General features: G+C 36.4%; 3 protein-coding genes across 3 annotated transcripts; 2 read left to right on the plus strand and 1 right to left on the minus strand.

Annotated features, from left to right (window-relative positions):
• Positions 1 to 2,066: 2,066 nt before the first annotated feature.
• On the plus strand, positions 2,067 to 2,984 carry LOC107047758 (loricrin). Its single transcript, XM_015270589.1, has 2 exons — positions 2,067 to 2,098; positions 2,340 to 2,984. The coding sequence occupies exons 1-2, from the start codon at positions 2,081 to 2,083 to the stop codon at positions 2,925 to 2,927; spliced, it is 606 nt and encodes a 201-aa protein (XP_015126075.1). The 5' UTR covers positions 2,067 to 2,080; the 3' UTR covers positions 2,928 to 2,984.
• A 5,254-nt stretch (positions 2,985 to 8,238) lies between these two features.
• On the minus strand, positions 8,239 to 13,164 carry LOC107047771 (immediate early response 3-interacting protein 1). The gene is made up of 3 exons (XM_015270602.2): positions 13,037 to 13,164; positions 12,651 to 12,752; positions 8,239 to 8,405 (listed from the first exon to the last, which is right to left on the minus strand). Exons 1-3 carry the CDS (start codon positions 13,125 to 13,127, stop codon positions 8,350 to 8,352), a joined length of 249 nt encoding a protein of 82 aa, XP_015126088.1. The 5' UTR covers positions 13,128 to 13,164; the 3' UTR covers positions 8,239 to 8,349.
• A 115-nt stretch (positions 13,165 to 13,279) lies between these two features.
• LOC107047865 (poly(A) RNA polymerase gld-2 homolog A) lies at positions 13,280 to 24,938 on the plus strand. The gene is made up of 6 exons (XM_015270741.1): positions 13,280 to 13,555; positions 15,808 to 16,328; positions 17,713 to 18,449; positions 20,431 to 21,180; positions 22,153 to 22,268; positions 23,581 to 24,938. Exons 2-6 carry the CDS (start codon positions 16,146 to 16,148, stop codon positions 23,748 to 23,750), a joined length of 1,956 nt encoding a protein of 651 aa, XP_015126227.1. The 5' UTR covers positions 13,280 to 13,555; positions 15,808 to 16,145; the 3' UTR covers positions 23,751 to 24,938.
• Positions 24,939 to 25,037: the final 99 nt, after the last annotated feature.

The raw sequence follows: 25,037 nt of genomic DNA on the forward strand, positions 1-25,037 counted from the left end.
TTCTAAGTTAATTACGATCTTTTAAAATAAAAAGTTGCACCCTTGATGTAAAATAGCCCAAAAAATGTTTCTGAAAGAATCGAAAATATATTTTAAACATTATAAGGTATTTTTCTTTGCCTATTTTACATGAATGGCGCGAATTTTTATATTGAAGAAAACGAAATTAGCTGTGTAGGAGTCGAATTCTAAAAAACTAATTCGTAATTGTTATTTTACACCATTTTTCAAAAATTTTGAAAAAAAACGTCCGCAACTAAAAAATTGGAGACCCCAGACTATTTTTCACATTTTAATTATTCCTTTTTAGATATATATAATCGATCTTCAATGCACGAGAAATCTCATTCCAATCACCCGCGACTTTTAAAACTCAGTAGTCTCCCCTTAAAATATTTGAAAGCTTTCCATCGCGATTTTGAAAATAACAAATTATAATTTTCTTGCTCTCGTGTTTTTTTTCACTCATTAGGAAATTCAAACGGAAAAACTCATCAAGAAATTTGAGTCGAGAGATTTTCGTAGATATAATCTCCACAGAATGAGTTGAGTAGAAAAATTAAAAACTATTATTTGTTTTTATAAACGCGCATTAAAGTTGCGAATTATTCCCATAAAAGTCCAATATAAATCCAATAAAATTTCCGAGAGAATTCACTATTTTTGTTTTGATTTTTTCGTACCTGTCTAATAGAGAATGCAATAAGCCTAGCAAGAATTACAGTATTTTTGGTAAAGAGTACAACATTCTCGTTGATTTTCTACTTTTCATCGTGATTTTTTACATTGAAATGTTGAATGCAAAATATTTCACGTGGAAAATCAGTACTTAAATATTAATTTACACAACTGATTTTCTTCTTTTCATCATTTTTTTTTCTCTTCTTCGAAAATTCAATGAGAAAACGAGAGTTTTTTGAGAGATACGTCTTTACTTGTATCAAGAAATTCACGGCTCGAAAATTACCAAGCGCACAATATCTCACATTAAGAAAAAAAAATCTTACACCAAGAAATTGTATATTTATCCGAAAGATGAGGGCTATTGTTTCGTATCAAGAAAACCAGTTCTGAAATCAATTCAAGTGGTTTTTACATTAAAATATTTTAGAATTGAGGCTAAAAAACTATTAAATGAACCAATTCAATTATATTTCGTTTCAGAAATCGCTTTCTCGTCATCATCAAGGATTGTCCTCGTCTTCAGGACATGTACAACATTTTTTGACGAAAGTTTTTTTCATCTACGTGTAAGATACTTTGCTCTTGGAAATTTTCAAGCCACGAGTTTCTTGATATAAGTAAAGACCTACTCAAAAAACTTCGTTGTTCTCAGTGTATAATGTTTAATCCAAGAAATTTCAATAGACATAATTCCAAAAATCAATGGATTTTTCTCTACAACATTTTCCAATAAATATTCAAAAGTTACGCGATTTTTCCGTTGAAAAACTTCCGTAGAAATCTGATAGAATTCCCCAGAAAATGCGCTTGATTTTCCTCTTCAATTTTTTCCCACCTATTCACAAAAGAATGCAATAACTCTACCAAGAATCGTAGCGATTTGTCTCATTTCAACTAGTCGTAACGAGGCCAATACCTCATAATTTTACATAATCGACTTAGAACATCATTGCAACAAAAGTCGAGTGAAATAGTCATCCAAGTGTGCAAACCCGTCTAGGTCTAGGACATTGGCGAATTGACGTGGCAAGTGTCATCCGACGACTTTTGAAAAGAACGAGTCCTACCTGTCGCAATTCAATTCCGAAAGCCTCACAAGCTCCGAGGAATCCCAATGATTACAAGATATAAGAGACCGAGCGAGGTGCATGAAGACGGGGTACCGGTGTAACCCGCGTTACGAGGCGAATGTACATCCAGAAGAGAGGGTAGACCCCAGAGAGGTGGGGAAAAGGAGGCATTACTCTCACTCTGGATTCTGCCCCCGTCTCTTCTTCGTTGTATTTCCCCCACGTGCTACCTCGAATCGTTTGGCATCCACCATCTGGGATATAAAGGTAACCCCGTTGCCATAGTCAGAGTCAAACAGAGCCAAAACGGCATAGCAGTAACTGACATGAATCCTCTTTTTGCGGTAAGATATACATTGGATTCTGTCGCTGATTAAAATCAGTTGTGATTTCTATAAGTCGACTTTACTGAAAAGGATTAGTTCTCTATAAACATCTCGAAACTTCTGTAAAGACGTTTTTCCAATCCGTTATGTCCAGAAAAGAGCATATCGAACACTTCAAACATCAAAGAAAAGTGACGAGAATTTGTCGAAATTTGTCGTGTGAAAGTCCCGACATTTAAATGTAATTTTCCAATTTCAGTGCGCATTCATCGCCCTGGCAGGGCTAGCCCTTGCTGAGCCGCCAGTCGGATACAACTACAACAGACCGAGCGGTGGTGGCCACTCATCAGGAGGTGGTGGTTACTCCGGCGGCGGTGGATACTCAGGCGGTGGTGGTTTCTCCGGAGGCGGTGGTTTTTCATCAGGCGGAGGTGGTTACACCCAAGTCTCCTCAGGTTACCAGTCCAACGAGGGCGCTCAGGTTGATGGTGCCCTCCTGGAGCAGATCCGCCAGATTCTTCTGAAGGAGGAGAGCCAGTCCGGATCGGGCGGTTCAGGCGGATCAGGTGGATATCCAAGCTCGTCCTACGGCGCTCCATCCGGCAGCTACGGACCCCCGTCATCCCAGTACGGAGTGCCATCCTTCGGTGGTGGACGCGTTGTTGGAGTCGATCTCGAGGGAATAAGGCAGGCCATCCAAGTTGCCCAGCTGCACCAGGTCAGCCAGGGTAGCGGCGGTGGTTCATTCGGTGGATATCCAAGTGGACCCTCGGGATACCCAAGTGCACCCTCCGGCAGTTACGGTGCACCCAGCAGGCCCAGCGGCAGCTACGGTGCCCCCTTCTAAGAATCCAAAACCATTAATCTACATCCCAAGGGCATGAACCAACAACATCAATTGAAGCTTCGTGTATGGACGCGGGCGTTCTCCAACAAGAAAGCTCTGGAAATCTCTGGTCATCCTCACTGAGGCCTAGTCGTACCCCCAGCGAGGTAATCCACAGATATCAAGGTTCATTCGTCCAGCATAAATGCCCGAGGGAAGACCAGGAAAATAGGGGAAATGAATGGAGCATTTCCCCGAGGAAATGATCAACAGCTATTCGCCTTGACTCGATGAAGGGCGATGATTGAGGAGGAATATGTCGGACAAAAGTAACATCGTCATCGTATGGTGATGAAGAGCGATGGTAATCAAAGAGATGACCTTTTATCAACGAAATATAAAAACCCAAGAGACAAAACCATAGACAAAATATCTGACGCGTCAGATGTAGGGAAACTATTGAGGACGAAGAGTTGGAGGAGAATGATCGTGATCTTTGCGCTAACTTGCGCATTTTGTAAATAAAATTCCACACGCTTTTTTTTTTAATGTAAACATCAGAGAGGATTGAGTTGGACGGCGTTGCCAGGTGTTCAATGCTACCTCTGGTAATCGGCAGAATTTCAGAGAGTTTCACCTGTGAGAAAGGACAAGATGAAAATCCATTGGTGGAGTTATGCAAGACCGGAAGCGCAGGAGGGCAGGAAGAGAGGTTAAGCCGGAGGAGGCTTGTTCGGGCGAGAGAGTGAAATTCTAACGTCTGGAGGCGATTAACTTGGCGATTTGTTTTTTTTTCACTGGAGACGAGTACGTGGGCAAACTTAGGGCATTCAATTAATGAACACGTGATCGTCTGCAGGAAATTCTACAAGTCTGTGAAGGGGGTACAGGGGAAACCGGATATGCCGTCTGAGACAGTCGTCTCGAAGATATACAAACATGAAACACTATTTTTTTACTTAATTCTTGTTTTATACTCAATCGTGCATTTTTATACTTGTATAAAGGCTTTTTTGTAGAAAACAAAAAAATAAAAAAAATACGTCGCCACCGTTGAAAATTGCCTACAAATAATTTATTTTTCATGTCCCAGTGGGTAATGGCTAATGGCTTGGAGAATGAGGGATTATTCGTCGAATGAGAGCCACTAATGAACCAGCACGTGTTTTGATATTTTTCTTTATGCCTCTTCATTACTTTTATTTCATTGATATGTCATTTTTACGGTTTTTTTTTCACTTTTGAGAGAAGAAGTGCCTTTCTCCTTTCACTCTGCGCAGCCAATGGCAGGCCTCAGATGCACCCAGGAACGCTCTTCTTCTTCATTTCTCCTCGGACGGCACTGGTGAACCCCTTCTGAACAACTGGACATGACGTAAATTAAAGCGGTAAACGCACGGGCAGTACGACACGTTTGCAATGAGGAAGGTCCCCGGGGTTGCGAAATCCGGGTAAGATTCGAAAGTAAACGGGCTATGACGAGGTGAGTTTAATGTCGGGCAGAGTCACACGATTTGTTTTTTTCTTTCATTTTATGTGAATTGGAGGCAGGTGGAAGAGGAAGGATGTCTTCTCGTGGTTCTGTTGTACTGGAATCGTCCTTGGGCTCATGCAATTGCGAGAGAATTTTTTATGGGTTCAATCATATTCAAGACTATAAATGACGGAGTCGAAATGAAGAACCCATTTTTTATGGGAGACGATCATACAAAAGAGTCTAGTCTTGCAATTGTTTTTTTCCTTTGCAGTAGTTTATGAGTTTTGGATGAAAAATATAAATGATGACAAATACTTGAATAAATAACTGAATGAATGAATAAGAATAAATGAAGTAATGTAATATGATGTCTATGTATATTTTTTTATGTACTGTAATCTTTTGTCCACAGTAATTGTAAAAAAAGGGAAATCCATTTCTAACTGTAATAAAAAAATACGTATATAACATAGTATACATGTATATATCTTATAATATATACTAAAAAAAATATATGATATATACATATATACTATACATATATTTTTTAAGCGGTTTAAGTCAATTCCATTTTAGCGCCAGTTCTTGATGAATATCTCAACTTCTAAAGGCGTTAGCAAAATTTTCCTAAAAATCGTTCTTGTAAAGAAAAGTGAAGACTATCGAAAAAAACTCAACTGGGAGGTAAGTCGATTTAAACCGATTGACCACTTCATTACTGAATTGAATTCTCATTGGGAAAAACTTTGTTGAAACCATCAATTTTTCCTGCATTATTGAGATAAAAATTAATGAAAGTAAGAAACGGTAAGGTTTTACTATTCCGGTACCCACGGAAAACAATACGCGCGCGAAGCGCGCACCCTGTTTTAGTTTTAATAAATAGGTGAATTTAATCAGAAACTGAATAAAACATAAATTTGTAATGAAATTTGAACGGATTATAACGAGGTGGATTTCATGTCCGGCAGTAACACGATTTGTTTAGTTATTTGTATTTCATTTGAATTGAAGGCAGTTGGAAGAAAAAAACGTCTTTTCATGGTTCCGTTGTGTTGAAAAGGTCCTTGGGTTCATGCAATGCATGAAGATTTATAGGAATAAAAGAGCAAGTGCAGCGGTAACGATTTCCACATAAACCTGTTAATCTTTGGGTGTTGGATATTTGTAGGTATAATACTTCCGCTATGAATATTCCTGAAAGGCTAACGCACTGCGTTGGCGGGCAGACTTAGATTTGGGAAGCTATGCAGCGCTGAGCGTGGTCACTACTTAGAATGGTGACCACGAGGGAACACCTCGGAAAGAACGATAGTTAAAACTCGGGAAGCAAAAATGGAAAGGAAAAGTATCCGTGAAAACTGAAAGGTATACGGTTATTGCAAGAATTTAAAAAAACTTCCGTTATGAGCATGGTAAATAATTGTAAATTATAAAGTTGTATACTTCATCATATTTTTATGTTACGATTTATGTTATGATTTGTCCCTGCACTTGACTTTATCCTGATGAATTTCAACGCGAAAGAAAATCGAATGACCAGATGTTCTTCGAATCAAGTTGCAAAATTTATTTTTAAAAATTGAGAAAGAACGAATAAAAAATTTAAGACTGGTATTAACGAATTGACTACTTAAAAATTTAACGGCAATTATGATTTACGAATATGGCGCTTCCTGCCTCAAGACAGATGAAAATTCGAATATTTGGGATTGTCCGAACGGAAGAAATAACATCAGTAATTTCAGTTAAGCATTTCTCTTTCGTTTTCAGACCGAAAAAAAACTGGAACGAGTCAGTCTGCGCAATGATTACGCATCCACACTCTTATAGGAATTCCTCTTTTCGTGTTTTCTTGGCATGCACGTCACGAAAGCGTTGCTCTTCGAGGACGATTCCGAAAGACGAATCATCCCATGTATATTCGTACCAGTCGTGTGCTAAATATTAATCGCAACCCGCTTTTTGCTCCACTTGTGAAACTCTTATTTTTTCTACTGGAGGATGAGGGATTCGGACAATTAAGGACTGATTGCTGTATCACTCGCACATCAATTGATTCGAATCTATTTTTCTTTGATGAGTCATTCGCATCAGGAGTCAGGGGGGAGACGTGTGTAATGAGTCAAACATGACATTTACTAATTGGAAATTAGGGGCGAGTGGAGCCAAAGTGATACTTTTTACTTTTTTAAAATCTTAATAGTTGATTGAATTGTTAATGGCTTAGTAATTTTAGAAGATCTGTTTCGTAACTTATAAATTTCATAATAAAAAATGTTTAGGGAGGTTTCTTCTCAAAATCATTCAGTTTTTAAATAATTTTAGTTTTGAAATAATGGAATGCAACAAAATGGAAGTATTTTTTAGTTTTTCATGTACTGTCACATTACTGTGAGTGATAAGAAAAAAAATAAGTTTAAAAAATGTTTCTTTTCTGTGACTATTTCATCAGATTTTGTTTCAAAATCAGCGAAAATAATTTTAATACGGAAATGATGAATCATCACCGATCCATTATGTAATTTGTTCATTCTCCTTATAATGAAGTTGTCACAAAAAACATTTGTCATTCCCTGAGAATACTCCGGAATTGGTGATTTCAGAAAGAGAACGCTCTGTAGCTGAAATTTCATAATAAACGAGGTTTGAAGATGTCTCTTCACAAAATCATTCGTTCTTGAAATCTTTTTCTCATCAAAACAATTAATTATAATTGATCCATATACATTGTTAGTTTATTTTCTTACCATGGAATTGTAAAAAAAAGTTTTTTGCCATCTCCCAAGCCCCCAAATATCAAGGGAAATACAGTAATAATTTTAAAAAATGTCAAATTTGGCACATCACCCTCCACTCCCACCGCAATTACCCCCTATTATTATAATAATCACCTCTCAACAATCATCTATTCACGTATGAATATAAGAACACGTACAAAACGCGTGTACCATCAGCCAGGGAAAGTACTCGACTCGTGAGAACCACAAGGTGCAACATTTAAAATTCATAAACACGTTTTGACTGTGAAAATTGTACAAACTACGATTATAATGAAGACGAAGTAGTGATAGTAATAAAAGGCAGCCACAGGTGCTCCAGTTCGTCTGAATGGTACAACTGCGAGGACTCGAGAGAGTGACGAACATGTTTCATGTTGTAATCCCTGCCAATTTGTTACAAACCAAAATTGCAGTCATGAATTACAACCGTGAGAGTCAACCCATTTACTCCAAACGAAATATAACACTTGTTAATAAGTTGAATGAAGAAAACATCGGAGAGAAAAGAATTATGTCAGACAATTGTCGATTGTCTGTAGCAGCAGTTTGAGTGTTATATTTTGTAATCACCGTAATTTTCCGACTTTTGCTTGAAATTCTTTCTTCTTTTTTTCTTCTCGTTGTGCAATTTTTTGTTTTTCTTTTCTCTTTGTAACGTCTAATAACGTCTAAATTGAAATTAACGACACGTCACTCTTGCTACTGTCACATCCGCTCTCTGTCCGTTGGCTTCCCAGTAATTATTGACTACTGTGTAACATGTATGACCTACTACGTAATACCCTCGGTGCAGTGTACTTTTTCCTTTGGTTTTGTTGACGAAAAAAATAAGTGTCAGTGAAAAAAAAAGGAGAAAATACTGCATGGACGAGTGAATTATTACTCGTCTCCGCAGAGCTATTTCCAAGTTGATGGATTTTTGCTAATGCAAATTGAGGGAGAATGGTTATTTATGAATGTCATTACCCGCGAAGGAAACATTTCTTGTTTATAATTTCATGGGTGAATTTTCCTAATATTACTCACTCATTACGGCTCTCAGGAAGAAGTGGAGAGCTGTTTCAACATGAACTAGTGGTAATTGAAGATTCTTTTATTATAAAATCGTCATAGGGACTTGTATGTACATCGCTCCTGGGAGACATTAATTATTTAGGGATTGATAATTTATACATTTATTCCATCATCCCAGCACCAGCTTCACGAGTATCGTCAGAATGTTGAGGAATATTAGGGGATCTGTGGAGAAAAAATGAGAATTTATTAGTCTATCAGAGGGAGAATTTCACTTTAATTATGTGGATAAGAGATTTTCAGGTAAAACGTCAGGATTTTAGAGATCATTCCCCCCATCTGAATGTCAATTAATAGAAATGCAGAAGTTGACGTTTTACGGTAAATTATTTCGAGAATTATTCCCATCCAAATTTCAGCCCATAGAATTGCACTATTCGATTGTTATTTTATATAGTCAACACGGTGTTCAACTGATAATTTGTGATAATTCCACTGGTAATTTTTCATGTTGATAGATATATGAAAAACGAACAAGTTCTCAAATAATTCGTGTTTGGGCCAACAAAATCGTTAGTTGAAAATTTGAAGAATGATTGATCTTTAAACAAAATATCTTCTGACGTTTTCTTCTAAAATGATGAGCTCTGGAGGCAGTGACACAATTTACAAATACGTCTCATTCGATCTACAACTGACGTGTTTTCATTAATTCTATTAATAATGAAATTATGTCGATAACAACCGACTGTTTAATGAAATATCATAAAATATTTTTGTATGGAATTCATCAGCTACGAAAAAATCATCTAGGACTTCTCCTTAAAATCATTAGTTTTGAAGAGGAATTACAAATATGTCTCGCTCGATCTACTGACAACGAATTTTTATCCATTCTATTAAGGGGAAACGGAACGCCTGTGTCTTTATGAATTTTTCAGATTGTGTTTTCTCCTGCAAGTATTATTTTTTATTTATAAAACGTTGACTCAGCAGTGCAATGATCGAGTTGATAAAATAGTTTCGTAGATAAAAGGTAGGGGAGGATGCGGCAATATGAACATGTGGAGCAAAATAGACACTCAAAAAATTTGTGAAGACATTTTTTTTTCAAAATTCAAATTTTTGAACATTGTTGTATTGGGCAATATGGGCACCTGGCAAAACCGTATAGAATGAACTAAAACGCTGAACAAAAAAAATGGACGCTGAAAAAATTTTCACCAATTGTTTCTTGGCAAAGGCCACAACCGAAAAATTATTCAAGAGTGGGGTAAAATGGACACCCAAAAAAGTTGGTCCTATTTAACTTTTAATCATGAAAAATTTCAACAAACATTTTTCAACAGAATCGTGTCGGTATCTTTTTATGGAGAGAAATTATAGTTGGAAGAGATATTAACAAATAAATTTCAACTCTATTCAATTTTGCATTGAACTTTGAAATATAGAGTAGCTGTGGATTTCCTGTTTTACTATTGAAAAAACTATGAAATTATTTTATTACACACCTGCAAGGAAAATTCATACTTTCCTCCCGTTCATCAAAGAGCCAAATACGAACTTTCCTTTGCAGGCGTGTTAAAAAAAATGAGACATCACTCACACTGATAGACTGATTTATTTATTCCAAACCAGATTCGTTAACTATTAACGAATGGTAGAGTTGAATATGACCAAATGAATATTCGTTAATAATTAACGAATGGTTCACCTGAAGAGTGAAATTCGAGTCAAACAAGGCTCCTCAAATGTGCATTTGTTAACTATTAATGAATGAACATTTGTTAAGACCGAATAGACCCTCGTCTCTCCAACCAAATCCATTCGTTAGCAATAACTAATCCTATCTATCACTGCAGTGACATGCTCGCTGCCCGCTGTTTGTTTATTTATAAAACTACTTAACTGACTCAACAATGCAATGATCGAGTCGATAAACTAGTTTCGTAGATAAAAGGTAATAATTGTAGGAGAAAACCCAATTCCAAAAGTTCCTATCGACACAGAAGTTCCGTTTCCTCATATCGAAATTTTCTCAAGAACGATGTATTTTTGACCGAAATCTCATAAGATCTTTCTTCTTGGAAATTTCATGGGGTTCAAAAGATATCTTCTGCCATTGTCTCCTCAAACCGCCCATTCTCGAGATAACACCATAAATACTGATATCTTCTGCCATTGTCTCCTCATGATAGACCCTCGCCTCTCCAACCAAATCCATTCGTTAGCAATAACTAATCCTATCTATCACTGCAGTGACATGCTCACTGTGATAAGACGCGCTACCACATGCTCGCTGCCCGCTATTTGTTTATTTATAAAACTACTTCACTGACTCAACAATGCAATGATCGAGTCGATAAACTAGTTTCGTAGATAAAAGGTAATAATTGTAGTAGAAAACCCAATTCCAAAAGTTCCTATCGACACAGAAGTTCCGTTTCCTCATATCGAAATTTTCTCAAGAACGATGTATTTTTGACCGAAATCTCATAAGATCTTTCTTCTTGGAAATTTCATGGGGTTCAAAAGATATCTTCTGCCATTGTCTCCTCAAACCGCCCATTCTCGAGATAACACCATAAATACTGATATCTTCTGCCATTGTCTCCTCATGATAGACCCTCGCCTCTCCAACCAAATCCATTCGTTAACAATAACTAATCCTATCTATCACTGCAGTGACATGCTCACTGTGATAAGACGCGCTACCACATGCTCGCTGCCCGCTGTTTGTTTATTTATAAAACTACTTCACTGACTCAACAATGCAATGATCGAGTCGATAAACTAGTTTCGTAGATAAAAGGTAATAATTGTAGTAGAAAACCCAATTCCAAAAGTTCCTATCGACACAGAAGTTCCGTTTCCTCATATCGAAATTTTCTCAAGAACGATGTATTTTTGACCGAAATCTCATAAGATCNTTTGCAGGCGTGTTAAAAAAAATGAGACATCACTCACACTGATAGACTGATTTATTTATTCCAAACCAGATTCGTTAACTATTAACGAATGGTAGAGTTGAATATGACCAAATGAATATTCGTTAATAATTAACGAATGGTTCACCTGAAGAGTGAAATTCGAGTCAAACAAGGCTCCTCAAATGTGCATTTGTTAACTATTAATGAATGAACATTTGTTAAGACCGAATAGACCCTCGTCTCTCCAACCAAATCCATTCGTTAGCAATAACTAATCCTATCTATCACTGCAGTGACATGCTCGCTGCCCGCTGTTTGTTTATTTATAAAACTACTTAACTGACTCAACAATGCAATGATCGAGTCGATAAACTAGTTTCGTAGATAAAAGGTAATAATTGTAGGAGAAAACCCAATTCCAAAAGTTCCTATCGACACAGGAGTTCCGTTTCCTCATATCGAAATTTTCTCAAGAACGATGTATTTTTGACCGAAATTTCATAAGATATTTCTTCTTGGAAATTTCATGGGGTTCAAAAGATATCTTCTGCCATTGTCTCCTCAAACCGCCCATTCTCGAGATAACACCATAAATACTGATATCTTCTGCCATTGTCTCCTCATGATAGACCCTCGCCTCTCCAACCAAATCCATTCGTTAGCAATAACTAATCCTATCTATCACTGCAGTGACATGCTCACTGTGATAAGACGCGCTACCACATGCTCGCTGCCCGCTATTTGTTTATTTATAAAACTACTTCACTGACTCAACAATGCAATGATCGAGTCGATAAACTAGTTTCGTAGATAAAAGGTAATAATTGTAGTAGAAAACCCAATTCCAAAAGTTCCTATCGACACAGAAGTTCCGTTTCCTCATATCGAAATTTTCTCAAGAACGATGTATTTTTGACCGAAATCTCATAAGATCTTTCTTCTTGGAAATTTCATGGGGTTCAAAAGATATCTTCTGCCATTGTCTCCTCAAACCGCCCATTCTCGAGATAACACCATAAATACTGATATCTTCTGCCATTGTCTCCTCATGATAGACCCTCGCCTCTCCAACCAAATCCATTCGTTAACAATAACTAATCCTATCTATCACTGCAGTGACATGCTCACTGTGATAAGACGCGCTACCACATGCTCGCTGCCCGCTATTTGTTTATTTATAAAACTACTTCACTGACTCAACAATGCAATGATCGAGTCGATAAACTAGTTTCGTAGATAAAAGGTAATAATTGTAGTAGAAAACCCAATTCCAAAAGTTCCTATCGACACAGAAGTTCCGTTTCCTCATATCGAAATTTTCTCAAGAACGATGTATTTTTGACCGAAATCTCATAAAATCTTTCTTCTTGGAAATTTCATGGGCTTCAAAAGATATCTTCTGCCATTGTCTCCTCAAACCGCCCATTCTCGAGATAACACCATAAATACTGATCATGTTTTACCCAGCTCATACAATTCCACTCGATCCCTGAATCCCCCTTCTTCCACTTCGACTTCTCTGTCCCACAAATCAACTTACATCTCGCCACAGTTCTTATCGACCTCACAAGATGCATGGCCTGTGACTTGACACTAGGAGGTTCCCCAAACCCCTGAATATTCTGCTGGGCTCCCCATCCAACTATCACAAAAACAAGCAAAAATAGTCAGCAAAGTTCTGCCAGTCTCCAATCATTGGAATAATTCCCAGGAAAAATTTCCTCATAACCATAACAACACAAAATCCCACATTACGAATTCAGTGATACCGTCATCGGATCAAATCGCCTCATTGTCCCGTGAGAAGAGGGAATAATCCGTCAGAATCAAACCGACGTGTCAAGACATTTGAGGTTAACTTTCTCCTGGGAGTTGAAAAGTCAAAACCCGGTCGATTCTTGTGACTAAATACAGGTCAATACTCACTCTTGACTAGAAATCTCTCCTCGTGAAGGACACAGACGGCATTTAAACACAAAAGTGTTGCCTCGAACAGAGTCCACAGGGTAAACGCCATGTTTCACTTTTCAAAATAACTCCAACGACTGCCAACGACAGCCCTCCGAAAACAAGAGATGACGGACATCTACCGGACCCCCCGGGGACTACTATCAACTTTGGAATTATGACAGAATTCAAAAATCTAACGATTCGCTTGGAGCAGTCAAGTTGACGCGTCGGAATCACGGGAGACTGAGGGGAAAAAACATTATTTTCGGTTGGATTTCATTCGCGGAAGTTATCTGATCAAACAGCTCCATCGGGGCTAACGTAAGGTTTAATTTTTTTTTTCGCCGGGGATTACTTTCGGTCTCGGTGGAAAAATTCGTCGGGAGTGTCTTCGTGGCAATCCGGAGGTAATAGGAAAGGAGAAAATTCCATTTTCCATCGGGAAATCCCAGGGATGATGCGGGAAATGGCGACTTCTCGCTGTCCCCGCTGATCGTGAGTATTTGTCACATTTTTTTTTTGTTTTCTGATCGGGATAATTGTTTTGGAGCGGCTGGGGGAACGTGACATGGTCACATTTTTTAGGTTTTCGGGATTACGTGGGGATTCGAAAACGCTTCCATGGCTTTTTTGTTATTTACGTATTTGGTTTTGCTTTTGGGGATCGAGTGGGTTGTTGACAGGCTTTAGAACCTGGGGATCTTTTTGGTGGATTTTTTGAGGTTGGGGATTGATTTGGGAAGTAACCTAGAACCCATCCACCGGCAGAATTTTATAATGAGACGGTTTTAGTCGGTAATAGCTCAATAACTCAGCACAGAATAATAATTGAAAGTAAACAATTATTTTTTATCAATTTTGAGGTATTTTTTTAGGCTCTGAAGTGCGACCTGATTTATACCAATCGTAGGATTTATTCAGGAATTATTGAGGTTTTAAGGTATAGCCCTAGAAAACATGTTTTTCTTAAGATTGTCTCCATGTTTTTCATAGGTAATTTTTATAACAATCCCCAGCTATTGAAAAATGCTAAGTAGCTGTACTACAGTTTAGAATCTAGGGGAGAGTGAGCCAAAATGAAACATGGGGAAAAATGAAACAGCCGAAAAACAACTATTTGACACAATTCAAGCAAAAAAAAATTTTTTTTCATCAACTTTAGTTTATCAACTTCTTTTATCATTGGGAGCACTGATGAGAATAATTACTTTTCTGTTCGACTTATAATTCTATGGATTATAAATCAATTGATTAGATTAGGCCGATTGCACTTTTCTTTTTTCATTCGATTGAAATTCAGCATCATTTTCCTTTTTCCTCCTCTGGGTCTCCCCCTGGGCCTTCCTCTGGACTTGGGATTTTGCTGTTTCATTTTCTTTTCAATTAATCCATTTACAAAATCTTCTCCCGTCCTAGCTTCATAATAATTTTTCATTCTACTGAAAAAAAGTTAATAAGCAAACGTTAATGAAAAAAAAAATTGTTTTGCCTGAATTGCGTTAAAGAGTCGTTTTTCGTCTATTTCATTTTACCCCAGTTTAATTTTGCAAGACAGGCCAAACGGGGACTGTGGGTCCCCTCACCTCACTCTGTAATAATTCAAATTCAAGTTTTGATTTTTGTTAGTTACGTCAACTCATTATGATCCAAAAAGTTCGAAAATGCAATATGTGACAAAGTTTTTCTTCAATTGCTCGCTAATGAATTTTATTTCATACAATAAATTTTAATAAAATTTAATTCATACATTAATTTTTAGAATGTTCTATTTTTTTCAAAAATCGGTTGTCCCACGATAACTCCAAAAAATGTTTTGAATTCATTAAATTGTTGCTTAAAAAATTGTTTCGATGTTTCTTTGACCGAGCTCGAAGATGAAGGCGATAGCAATAATAGTTGGTTTGATTCATAGAATTGTTTTTAAAAATTTCGTATGTTCCATTCGAACATTAACCCCTCAAGTACGGTATTCATACCACATAGACCCGAGAGCTTGTCCTACCGGCCGGCGGCTATGTCATATAGCTGTCCGTGATTAATAAAAATTAATTATCTTCCGTACTATTGTAGATATCGAAATTCTAAAAATTTTCCCATAAAATCGATAAAATTATCAGCACAATGCGACTCGATTATGTTTTCAAATTATTTTTATTATTTTTCTTCAATACATAAAAAATACGGATCTGAATTCGATGTCAGATGCATATTCAAACCTCTCGTTTATCGAGCTAATTTTCATTAAACATTCCGAAATTTTTACCGAACATACTGTATACATTCCTTTGTCAAATGGCGCAGACGAAATTTCGATTCAATGAATTTCTGATTTAATATTAACAATTTTCCGACAATCGCCCATCTTGGCAACCGTTTGTACTATCGAACTGAGATTAGTCTTAAAAATTCCAGAAAAATTTGTATAAAGGAACACCGTCATTGAACAACCAGCAAAATAAATTAATCATAATTATAATAATTATTAATAATAATAAATTAGTAATAATAAATAATTGATTAATAATTAATTAATTAATTAATTAATTTGTAATTTAATGATAATCTCAAGATTATCATTAAATTTTAGATGATAGTGTTTGCTCATCAGTGTAAAAATTGTTGCGTATTGAACAGCGAATTCGAGTAGACACAGCGCACGATATGGGCGCCGTACTTGAGGGGTTAATAAAAAAAATCTTAAGTCTTCATTTTGCCCCACCCTCCCCTAATGCAAGCATTTTTTTCAGGGGAAGTGGGTCTTTGAGGGTTGAAGACAAGCTCTTCATTTGATGACTCGTCCCCCGACCCCGCAATGCTGGGAAATTGAGGCTCTTGATAGTGAAGTACGAACATGATACCCACCCCCAGTAACCCTGCAGTATCCCCATCCCTATCCCTCCGCACTTGACAGGTACAAAGATTGATAAAACACTCGGATGAATCTAGACTCAAGTCCAATTCACGTTTTTTAGTCGATTTTTTACTTGTTCCTTTTGAGGGAGATTTTTTGCGGGGAATAATCTATCATTTACACATATGTCGCAGTACGAAGGGGTTAAGATTATTAATTTACCATTGATTGACTATGTATCACACTATGCTGCCACCTCACATGATGGTACAGATTGTCAGTGGTCAGCAAACGAATGGACAGTGTCCTAATATTCCCTCTCCTTCAATTCCTGCGACAAGTACTGCAACTACTCCCACTGAAATTCCAGCTCCTTACGTGTTTGATGGCAATTCTCAGAGCCATCGATTGATGCAGGTAATTATGGATTCATTAATGTTTTTTTATTTCTTCTTGAAATGACTTTTAGTGATGATTTTGAATTATTTACCAAGTGAGGGCATGATCTGCAGAGTGGGTTTTTTGATTATTTTGTTTACGAATGAATAATTCATATTACTGCTAGCGAACGGGCGCATCGCGCTTGTTTATACTATTCTATTTTATTTTATTTCCTTTGCATTTCCGTCTTCACAATTAGATTAATTTTTCGTTAATTCACATGGTACAACATTGAATAAAGAGGAATTATGTTAAAGATCAATAAAAAGTATTTTTTTTTATCAGCCACCAAACAAAAGTCATTCGAAATCTCATTTGGGTAATATAAAAATAAAAATAAAAATTTCTCCATGTATTCCTGAAAATTTTTAAAATCGATTTTTTTTTCGAATACTGCAAGAATACCCATAAATTCGATTCCTTTCGAATGAATAGAATTACATAAATACCAATGAATTGCAAAAATCGCGAATTGGAGACTGAAAATTTTTTAAAAGGGATGATCAGTTAGAAAATGGAGAACAATTATTTATCTTTATTTATGTCGGTGGAAAATTGGAATCAGTTTCTTATTCGAATATGGGCGGAATATGAATATTTTGGAATTTTACGATCTAATTCTAACGAGAAGAAATGAAAAAAAAATGCAAAAAATGTAGGCGGGAAGAAATTTAAAAAAAACTTTCAGTGGCTCCGGAAAGTTTTAAAATCGATATAATTTTTCGAATAATGGAAGAATACCCATAAATTCGATTTCCATCCTTGTCTTTTGACAGAATAAATAGAATAAATGACAGAAATTGAGAATTGGAGAATTGGAGACTAAAAAATTTTATCGGCTTATTGTTATATAATAATGCAAATATCTTTAGGGCGGAAATTTTTCTTGTAGAAAGTTTGATGATCTATAAAAAAAAATCTTCTGACGTTGTCATCATTCATCGAATATTTCGCTAACGAGTCGTGGTATTGAAAAACATTCTGAGATTTTTTATAGAACATTTCATAATGTAAGAAGTATTTCCTTCTCCTCTAGATCTATTATCTTCCGGGTCATTTTCAAGAAAAAATATATAACAAAAATTCTTTAGATTGTCTCACTGGATTTCAGCAAAAATGACTGAGAACTACACCTTTTCCTTCGATTCTCGGAGGAATTTCCCTGGAATTCAGTACTTTTCTTCTCTAGAATCCAGATTTTCTTTTTCTTTCTGAATATTATTGAAAATTATTGACAAAATCACTGAATCCCAAAATGATTCACGCGTTAAATGTCACAATGGTATGAAAAATCAGTGAAATGTCCCTGAAAATCACCGGCATCTCCCTTGAAATCAAAACTTTTGTTTTCGCTACACAGACAAGTCCTCAGTACCCCCTGGAGCTATACCAAATGATGGGCGTGGAGATTCCGCAGTTTCGTAGGCCCAGCTATGGGACGCCAACGAGTAATTTCACCCCCTGGCAGAGACGAAACAGCACAAACTCCAACAACACCCAATCAATACCCACATCGCACCTGAACTACCGTCAGAACGGTCTCACCTCCCTGAGGAAGTCCCACTGGACGTCCAAGTCGAAGCGTCAGGCTCCCAAGGAGCGGCCCCCCGAGCCCTGCAACAGTGACAGTGGCTTCAGCTCGCGTTCCCCAACCCCGAACAAGCACACAGATGGTAGCCAGACAGAGAGCTCAGACGATCGTGAATCCACGTCGTCATCAGACCTCGAGATCAAACGACTCCACGAGCTTCACCCAGTCGCCATCCACAACGTCACTCTCACACCCCAGGGACTCATCTCAAACCTGGCCCCCCAGTACTACCAACAGCAGAGGCCCCTCAACTACTACCACAGCACAATCCCAGCAGCAAGGACAACGCAGATTCAACAGAACTATCAGAGCAAAAAGCGTTACCACAGTGGCAGGAGCTCCAGCTCACCTCCGGCCCAGAAGACCCAGAATAGACGTAAATTCTCGGATATCATGGTACCCACCTTCAACTTCTACCCCAGACCCTATATCGCACCTGACAGGTTTCTCGCAAGGTCACACCTCATGCAGGTGCACAAGACTCCTGAGGATTTGGTGCGTGGCAGGTGGGACGAACTATTATTTTGAGTTATTTTTGCTTCCAAATGGGAGCATTGGAATCACTCTATTTCTCGATTCTTTTATTTTGCTTGCAAATGATGTAGAATGGTCTCAAACGTAAAAATACGAAGTTTGACCGCCGTGTGTGCGGGTGCCATGCTGGTGCTCAACTTTTAGAAAATTGAAGCAAAAGAGTAAAATGATTCCGAAAAATCTGAAATTTTCTCAGATTATAGGTATTAATGAGAACTAACTCTGTGCTCAATTTCAGCTCAATCGATCCAGCCATTCTTGAGAAATCGGCATTTGTTTTTTAATCGTTTTTCGCAAATATCTCAAAAATTACTCAACCGATTTCAATTCTTTTTTTCAAAATATTCGTCTAGATGTCTTGTATCTCAAATAATCAAAATATCCAAAGTTCCCGAGACATTTCCAGTTTTTCGCTCAAAATCCTTGCTAGCACTGTCACTTTTGCGAGAATCGACATATTAACTTGAAATTTGGCACAAAGTTTCCTCGTTACACCAGAATGTTTCGCATTGAAAATGGACTAAATCGGGTGGTTAGTTTAGGAGATATTCAAGTTTGTACCTAAATCTAGTTTCTTGAATATCTCAAAAACTACTCAACCGATTCCAATTTTTGTTTCAAAATATTCGTCGCGATGTCTTCTATCTTAATCAATTACAATATGCATACCCGTTCATACAAAGTCTCCGAGATATTTCCATTTTTCGGTTTTTTGCTAAAAATCCTTGGTAGCACTCTCATTTTCGCAAAAATCGACATATTAACTTGAAATTTGGCACGAAGTTTCCTCGTTACACCAGAATGTTTCCCATTGAAAATGGGCTGAATCGGATGGTTAGTTTAGGAGATATTCAAGTATGTATCTAAATCTAGTTTCTTGAATATCTCAAAAACTACTCAACCGATTTCAGGTTTTTTTTCAAAATATTTGTCTCGATGTGTTCTATCTCAATTAATCAAAATATGCATATCTGTGCATACAAAGTTGCCCTTCTTGTTTTTTAGGGTGTTATGATCCAGAATATTTGATAGTATAATTACGAGGAAATTAGGTGTCAGCATCGTATTACAACACGAGACCGTTTTGTAATACGAAGACGAATGCGAATCGAGGCAAGTGTGCCACGGTCTTTGATAAAACCGAGTACACACTGGACTCGGGGATTCATTACTGATTTAGTTCATTACTGACTTCACTTTTAACTGATTTCAAAATTCGATGTCAATGCACCAGTTTATTCATTTTTGTATCAAAATAATCCGCAAAACTTTGAGCTAGGAAAAAATGAACTTTTGTATCTTGAATTGATGAGGTTGAGTCCATGATTACTCGTCCATTCTACCACACGTAAGAAAGGGATTTTTGTCATGGAGAAAAAATAATCTTCTGACGAGAAATCCACGTCTTCTGACGTTTTCCTCTGAACGAAAATTTTTAATAGAGTGGCTTGTACAGCAGTGATAGCCATATTCATCAATCATAATTACAGTTAAATGGTGAAGTTGTCAATTTTTAACATAAATCTTAAAATTTTAAATATTAAATTAACCATCAATTTGTACATTCAAATTTTGAAATAATTTATTAACCAATAATTTAGCTAGGAAGATTGACGATTATTTGGATAATCGAAAATCAAGTACCTAAATTTTCGAATTAGCTTGTTAACTAAAAAATTACATTTCAATATTATCAAATATTTTATTCACCACCAATCGGAAAAATTTAGTTGATAAATTTTATAATATTTCAAATTTGTTAAATATAGTTAAACTTTGAACAATATAAGGAGATAATCCTTCTTAATATTGTCAAAATCTAATATTATCGACCATCACTGTTATACAGTAAATTATTCCAACTCTAATAATAATCCCAAAAATGTTGGACTAATCCCTGTTAATGACCAAATTATTCTGTTAATAAATAATGTCATAAAAAATGATTCACAGTGCCAGGTGGGACGAACTATCCAGAGACATCTGGAACAAGTTCCTGAGTAATCAGCAATCGGAGGCGACCTTCAGAAACAAGATGATGCTGTGGAAGTACCTCTACATCTACATCAAATCAACTTACCCAAGGTATGGGCTTTTTCTCGTCGGATCCACAATGAATGGCTTTGGATCTGACAGCAGTGACGTCGACATGTGCCTCCTGGTGAGAAACACCGAGATGATCCAAAGGAACGAGGCCATCTGCCACCTAGACCAGATCAAGAACTGCCTCAAGAACTGCGATTTTATCAATCAGTTGACGTTGATCCAGGCCAAGGTACCAATCCTCAAGTTTCACGATGGAATGCAGAATCTCGATGTGGATTTGAATTGCAATAATGCTGTGGGCATTCGAAACACTCATATGCTGTACTGCTACTCGAGGATTGACTGGCGTGTCAGGCCTCTGGTGCTTGTGGTGAAGCTCTGGGCCCAGAGCCAGGACATCAATGATGCCAAGAACATGACTATTTCTAGCTACTCCCTAGTACTCATGGTCATTCATTTTCTCCAGTGTGGAGTGCATCCTGCTGTCCTACCCTGTCTCCATTCCATGTATGGGTACAAGTTCAATTCGTACTCGGATATTCATACGATTGATATACATGAGGATCTCAACTTTCCCACCAAGACTTTTGCACAGACGAATCGACAGCCTCTCGGAGAACTGCTCGTTGACTTCTTCAAGTATTACTCGAATTTTGAGTGAGTTGGTTATTTACTCCAGTCTTAGCAGTAGATGATTGTCATTTGGTAAGCATTACACTGAGAGAAAAACAAACACGTTATCAAACTAGTCTTATTTGGGCCAACAAAATCGCTAGTTGAAAATTGTCAAAAAAGAATTTGTTTGGTTCGAATTTGCAAGTCTCAAACATGAATAATTGCTCTGCTTTCGACAGCAACGAAATATTTGGCACGAGAGGCGGATAATTCACACCAGACGGTGCCTTTACAGGATGAAAATATCTCATATAGAGGAAAATTTATCAACAAATATTTTATTCCTAAGTTACAAAATTGCCATCACATCATTATTGTTTCATTTAAGGGTTCATTTCTTGTCTGTGATTATTAGACAGTCAAAACGAAAAACTACTATCCCTTGTTTCGCCTAAAACAAAGATTTTTCGGGAGCAAAATGTGTATGAGAGCATCGAATAACAAGGGAGTAGTGCTAGAAATGACATTTCTTGCGTCTACAGAGAATGCAATTTTTTTTAACTACTAAATGTATTTTTCCGACAAAAATTTTTCACTCCGGCGCACTCTCTGCATGTTTGGCACAAAAAATCCTTTTTTGATAATTTTCAAAAGACTGTTTTCTTGGCACAAGTAAGACTTGTTTGAGCACTTTGTCGTTTTTCTCTCAGTGTAGGAAAGAAAAGCCATTCTATTTTGAGAATATACTCTAAAGGGAGGGTTCTGAGGAATTCTTGCAGATATTTCGCTTGTGAGGGCTCTTTAAGGTTCATCTTTGAACCTATTGAAATAAATTTTTATTTTTGCTGCCAAATGGTAGCAAAATTGTAATGATCACTACAACTAATTTTGGGTGCAAGTAATCGATTTTTTAAAAATTGTTCTCAATAACCAAACGTTTTTATTCATGAATGTCACTGACACATGGTGGTAATTATAATTCATAAATTTTTATATCTATCTTTGATATTTCAGTTTCAATCAATATGCAATATCAGTGAGACTAGCGAGAAAAGTGCCAATTGACGATTGTCGTCATGCAAGGTCATGGAAGAATGATCCACACCAATGGAAATTTCTTTGCATCGAAGGTAATTGCTATTCTAGGAAAAAAAAATCCCTGAAAAAAATTCATATTGCATTGCATAATATAACGTCTCTATTATGAAATTACCTCAATCAATTCGGTAGCGCAATGGTAAAGAATTAGAAGAAAACATTGCGAAGTGGAATTTACTCATCATGTTCCACTCATTCACTGTTAGAAAAAATTTGAGTTTCATGGAGTAATGATTATTAGACGAGCGACATTGAAGTCAATTTAGATTTAAAAAATAATGAAATTTCAATTTTCGTTTAAAATCCAATGCAATTGCAAACTTTGAAGCAGCAGGATGACCAGAATTCCCCCACTTATTAGAATTTTTAATGGAAACATGAGAATTCAGTACCGAATTAAGCTGAAGTGTCAATTGGTTGAACAGTGAAGAATACATTTACTTCAAATTTTCTGATTTCTATCAATTTTCATGGAATAATTGCAATGAAATTTACAGTCTTCAGTGATTTTTCATAAAATTATGAACTTTAATGACACAATTCCTTAAAATTTCAGTAGAACTAGAAGTTGATAAAAATTTTGAAGAAGTGTATTAGAAATTTCAGCCAAAAATGATCAAAAGCGGTCATTACTTAATAGGTGATCAAATTAGGTTTTATCAACCATTATTAACACATTCAGCAACCAAATTTCACCCCCACCCCCTCGTGAAGAATGCTAATGGTCAATGTTCTCTTCTTCAGAGTCTAATTCAATTCTTGTTAAAGATTGAAAAAGACGCCCAACAAAATAGCCCAAAAAATGTTTCTGAAAGAATCGAAAATATATTTTAAATATTATAAGGATATTTTTTGCCTATTTTACATGAATGGCGCAAATTTTTATTTTAAACAAAACGAAATTAGCTGTGTAGGAGTCGAATTTCAAAAAACTAATCCGTAATTATTATTGCACACATTTTTTCAAAAAATTTAAAAAAAAAAACCTCCGTAACTCAAAAATTGGAGGCCCTGGACTATTTTTAATATTTTAAGCGTGTGCGGGGCAAACGACTAATAAACAATTAATTATTTGCACTAATTATTCGTTTTTAGATATATATAATCGATCTTCAATGCATGAGAAATCTCACTCCAATCGCCAGCGACTTTTATAACTCATAGTAGTCTCCCCTTAAAAAGAATTACTGAATAATAGAATTATTTTTGTCACTCATAAAATTTCCTCCCCAAAAGATTTACATCGTTTTTTGAAATCACTCAACTCAAGATTTGAATGTCTTATTTTTTTCTACTTCATTAAAAATCCCTATTTATCACAAACTCGTTTTTAATTTATCCTAGAACCATTTGACTTAACGAACACTGCCAGATCAGTCTACGACTACGCCGTGTTCTCCCGAATCAAGACTGTCTTCCGCAGGACCTATCAAAGACTGAAGGAGAGCATGAGCCTTGCCAGCATCTTCGTGAAGCAGGCGCCACACGTTGGGCTTGACTACCCACGTCCCTAGAGTAATTCCGAGTCTTCAACCGAGACTTTTATTTCTGAGACATTTATCCTTGTCAAGGGGCGAACAGTGAGCTTGTATAATTTTTTTTTTGTGATAAATACGAGCCTCGTGAAATTAACATGGCTGTGCTATGTACCAGTGATTTCCACTGTGATATTTAGAGTCGAGTATTTCGTAGGATCAACTTTGGGAGTTAAGAGTGATAGGAGGTATTGCAACGAACTTAAATAATTAAATTGAATAATCTAACAGAAATGAAAAGAGATACAGATTAAAAATAAATAAAGAGAAGAAAACTAGTAGATTAGAAGATGAAAGGGAGAAATTGCTGTGCAATGAGATAAAAATAGAGGGAACAGGAATTAATTATAAATACGTAATTTCCCTCTCGACATGAGACGAGATAAAAAGATTAAAATCGGGTGAAGTGGTGAATCGTGAGAAGTTACGTCCGACACTCGGCATTTTCACATTTATCGGGGAAACCAGTGATTTGAGGAGGAAGTGTCCTCCCCTCATTATCGAAATAATTCAATGCATAATGAGGTGTAGAAAATTAAATGTATGTTGGGACGTCTTACCACTTCACCGATGATATATTTGTGCCTTGTTTGTTACTATTTATATTACAAGACTTGAATGGATGAAAGAACCGGGGAGTGACGAGACTTTTGCTCAATGAATTGTAATTTAAAACGAACGCAGGAAGCACTGGAAGAGCGAAAGTGACAGATAACAGCGAAAAATCGCACATGAAAAAGAGATTTCATTACATAACTGGAATTATTTAAAATCGGTGCAGTTCTGACTCACGCGATTTCAACGAATTCAATTAAATTATTCTGAGTTTCTGCAATTGCACTTGGTGCCCCAAAGCCTCTCCCTCATTTATACACAATAAAAAAAAGATAAAAAAAGATTGAAAAACGAAAAAAAATATAAAATAAAAATCAAACAAAAAAAATAAAAAATCATAAAGAAGAAAAAAATATATAAACTGTTAATATTTAAGTTTATAGTATTTAATTTTTTTCCTGCATACTTTACGCTCACTGGAGCGACATGTTTCATGTTCTTTCCTTACTCTTTTTTTAATTTTTTTTTCTAAGAGGGAGATGGCTGAACATTGGCAATTTATTTGTGATCGATTTGTATTTCTATTATTTTTTTTTTCAAGTGAGAAAGTTACATGATGCAGAAAATACTGAATAAATGAACATGATTGATTTCCGACTTATCTTCGAAGCATTTGAAAGGCAAATTGATTGTATAAAATTTGGTAATCCA

The sequence above is a fragment of the Diachasma alloeum genome, unplaced genomic scaffold (genome assembly GCF_001412515.2).
Source record: "Diachasma alloeum isolate Michigan unplaced genomic scaffold, Dall2.0 Dall_scaffold_78908, whole genome shotgun sequence".
Lineage (NCBI taxonomy): Eukaryota > Metazoa > Arthropoda > Insecta > Hymenoptera > Braconidae > Diachasma > Diachasma alloeum.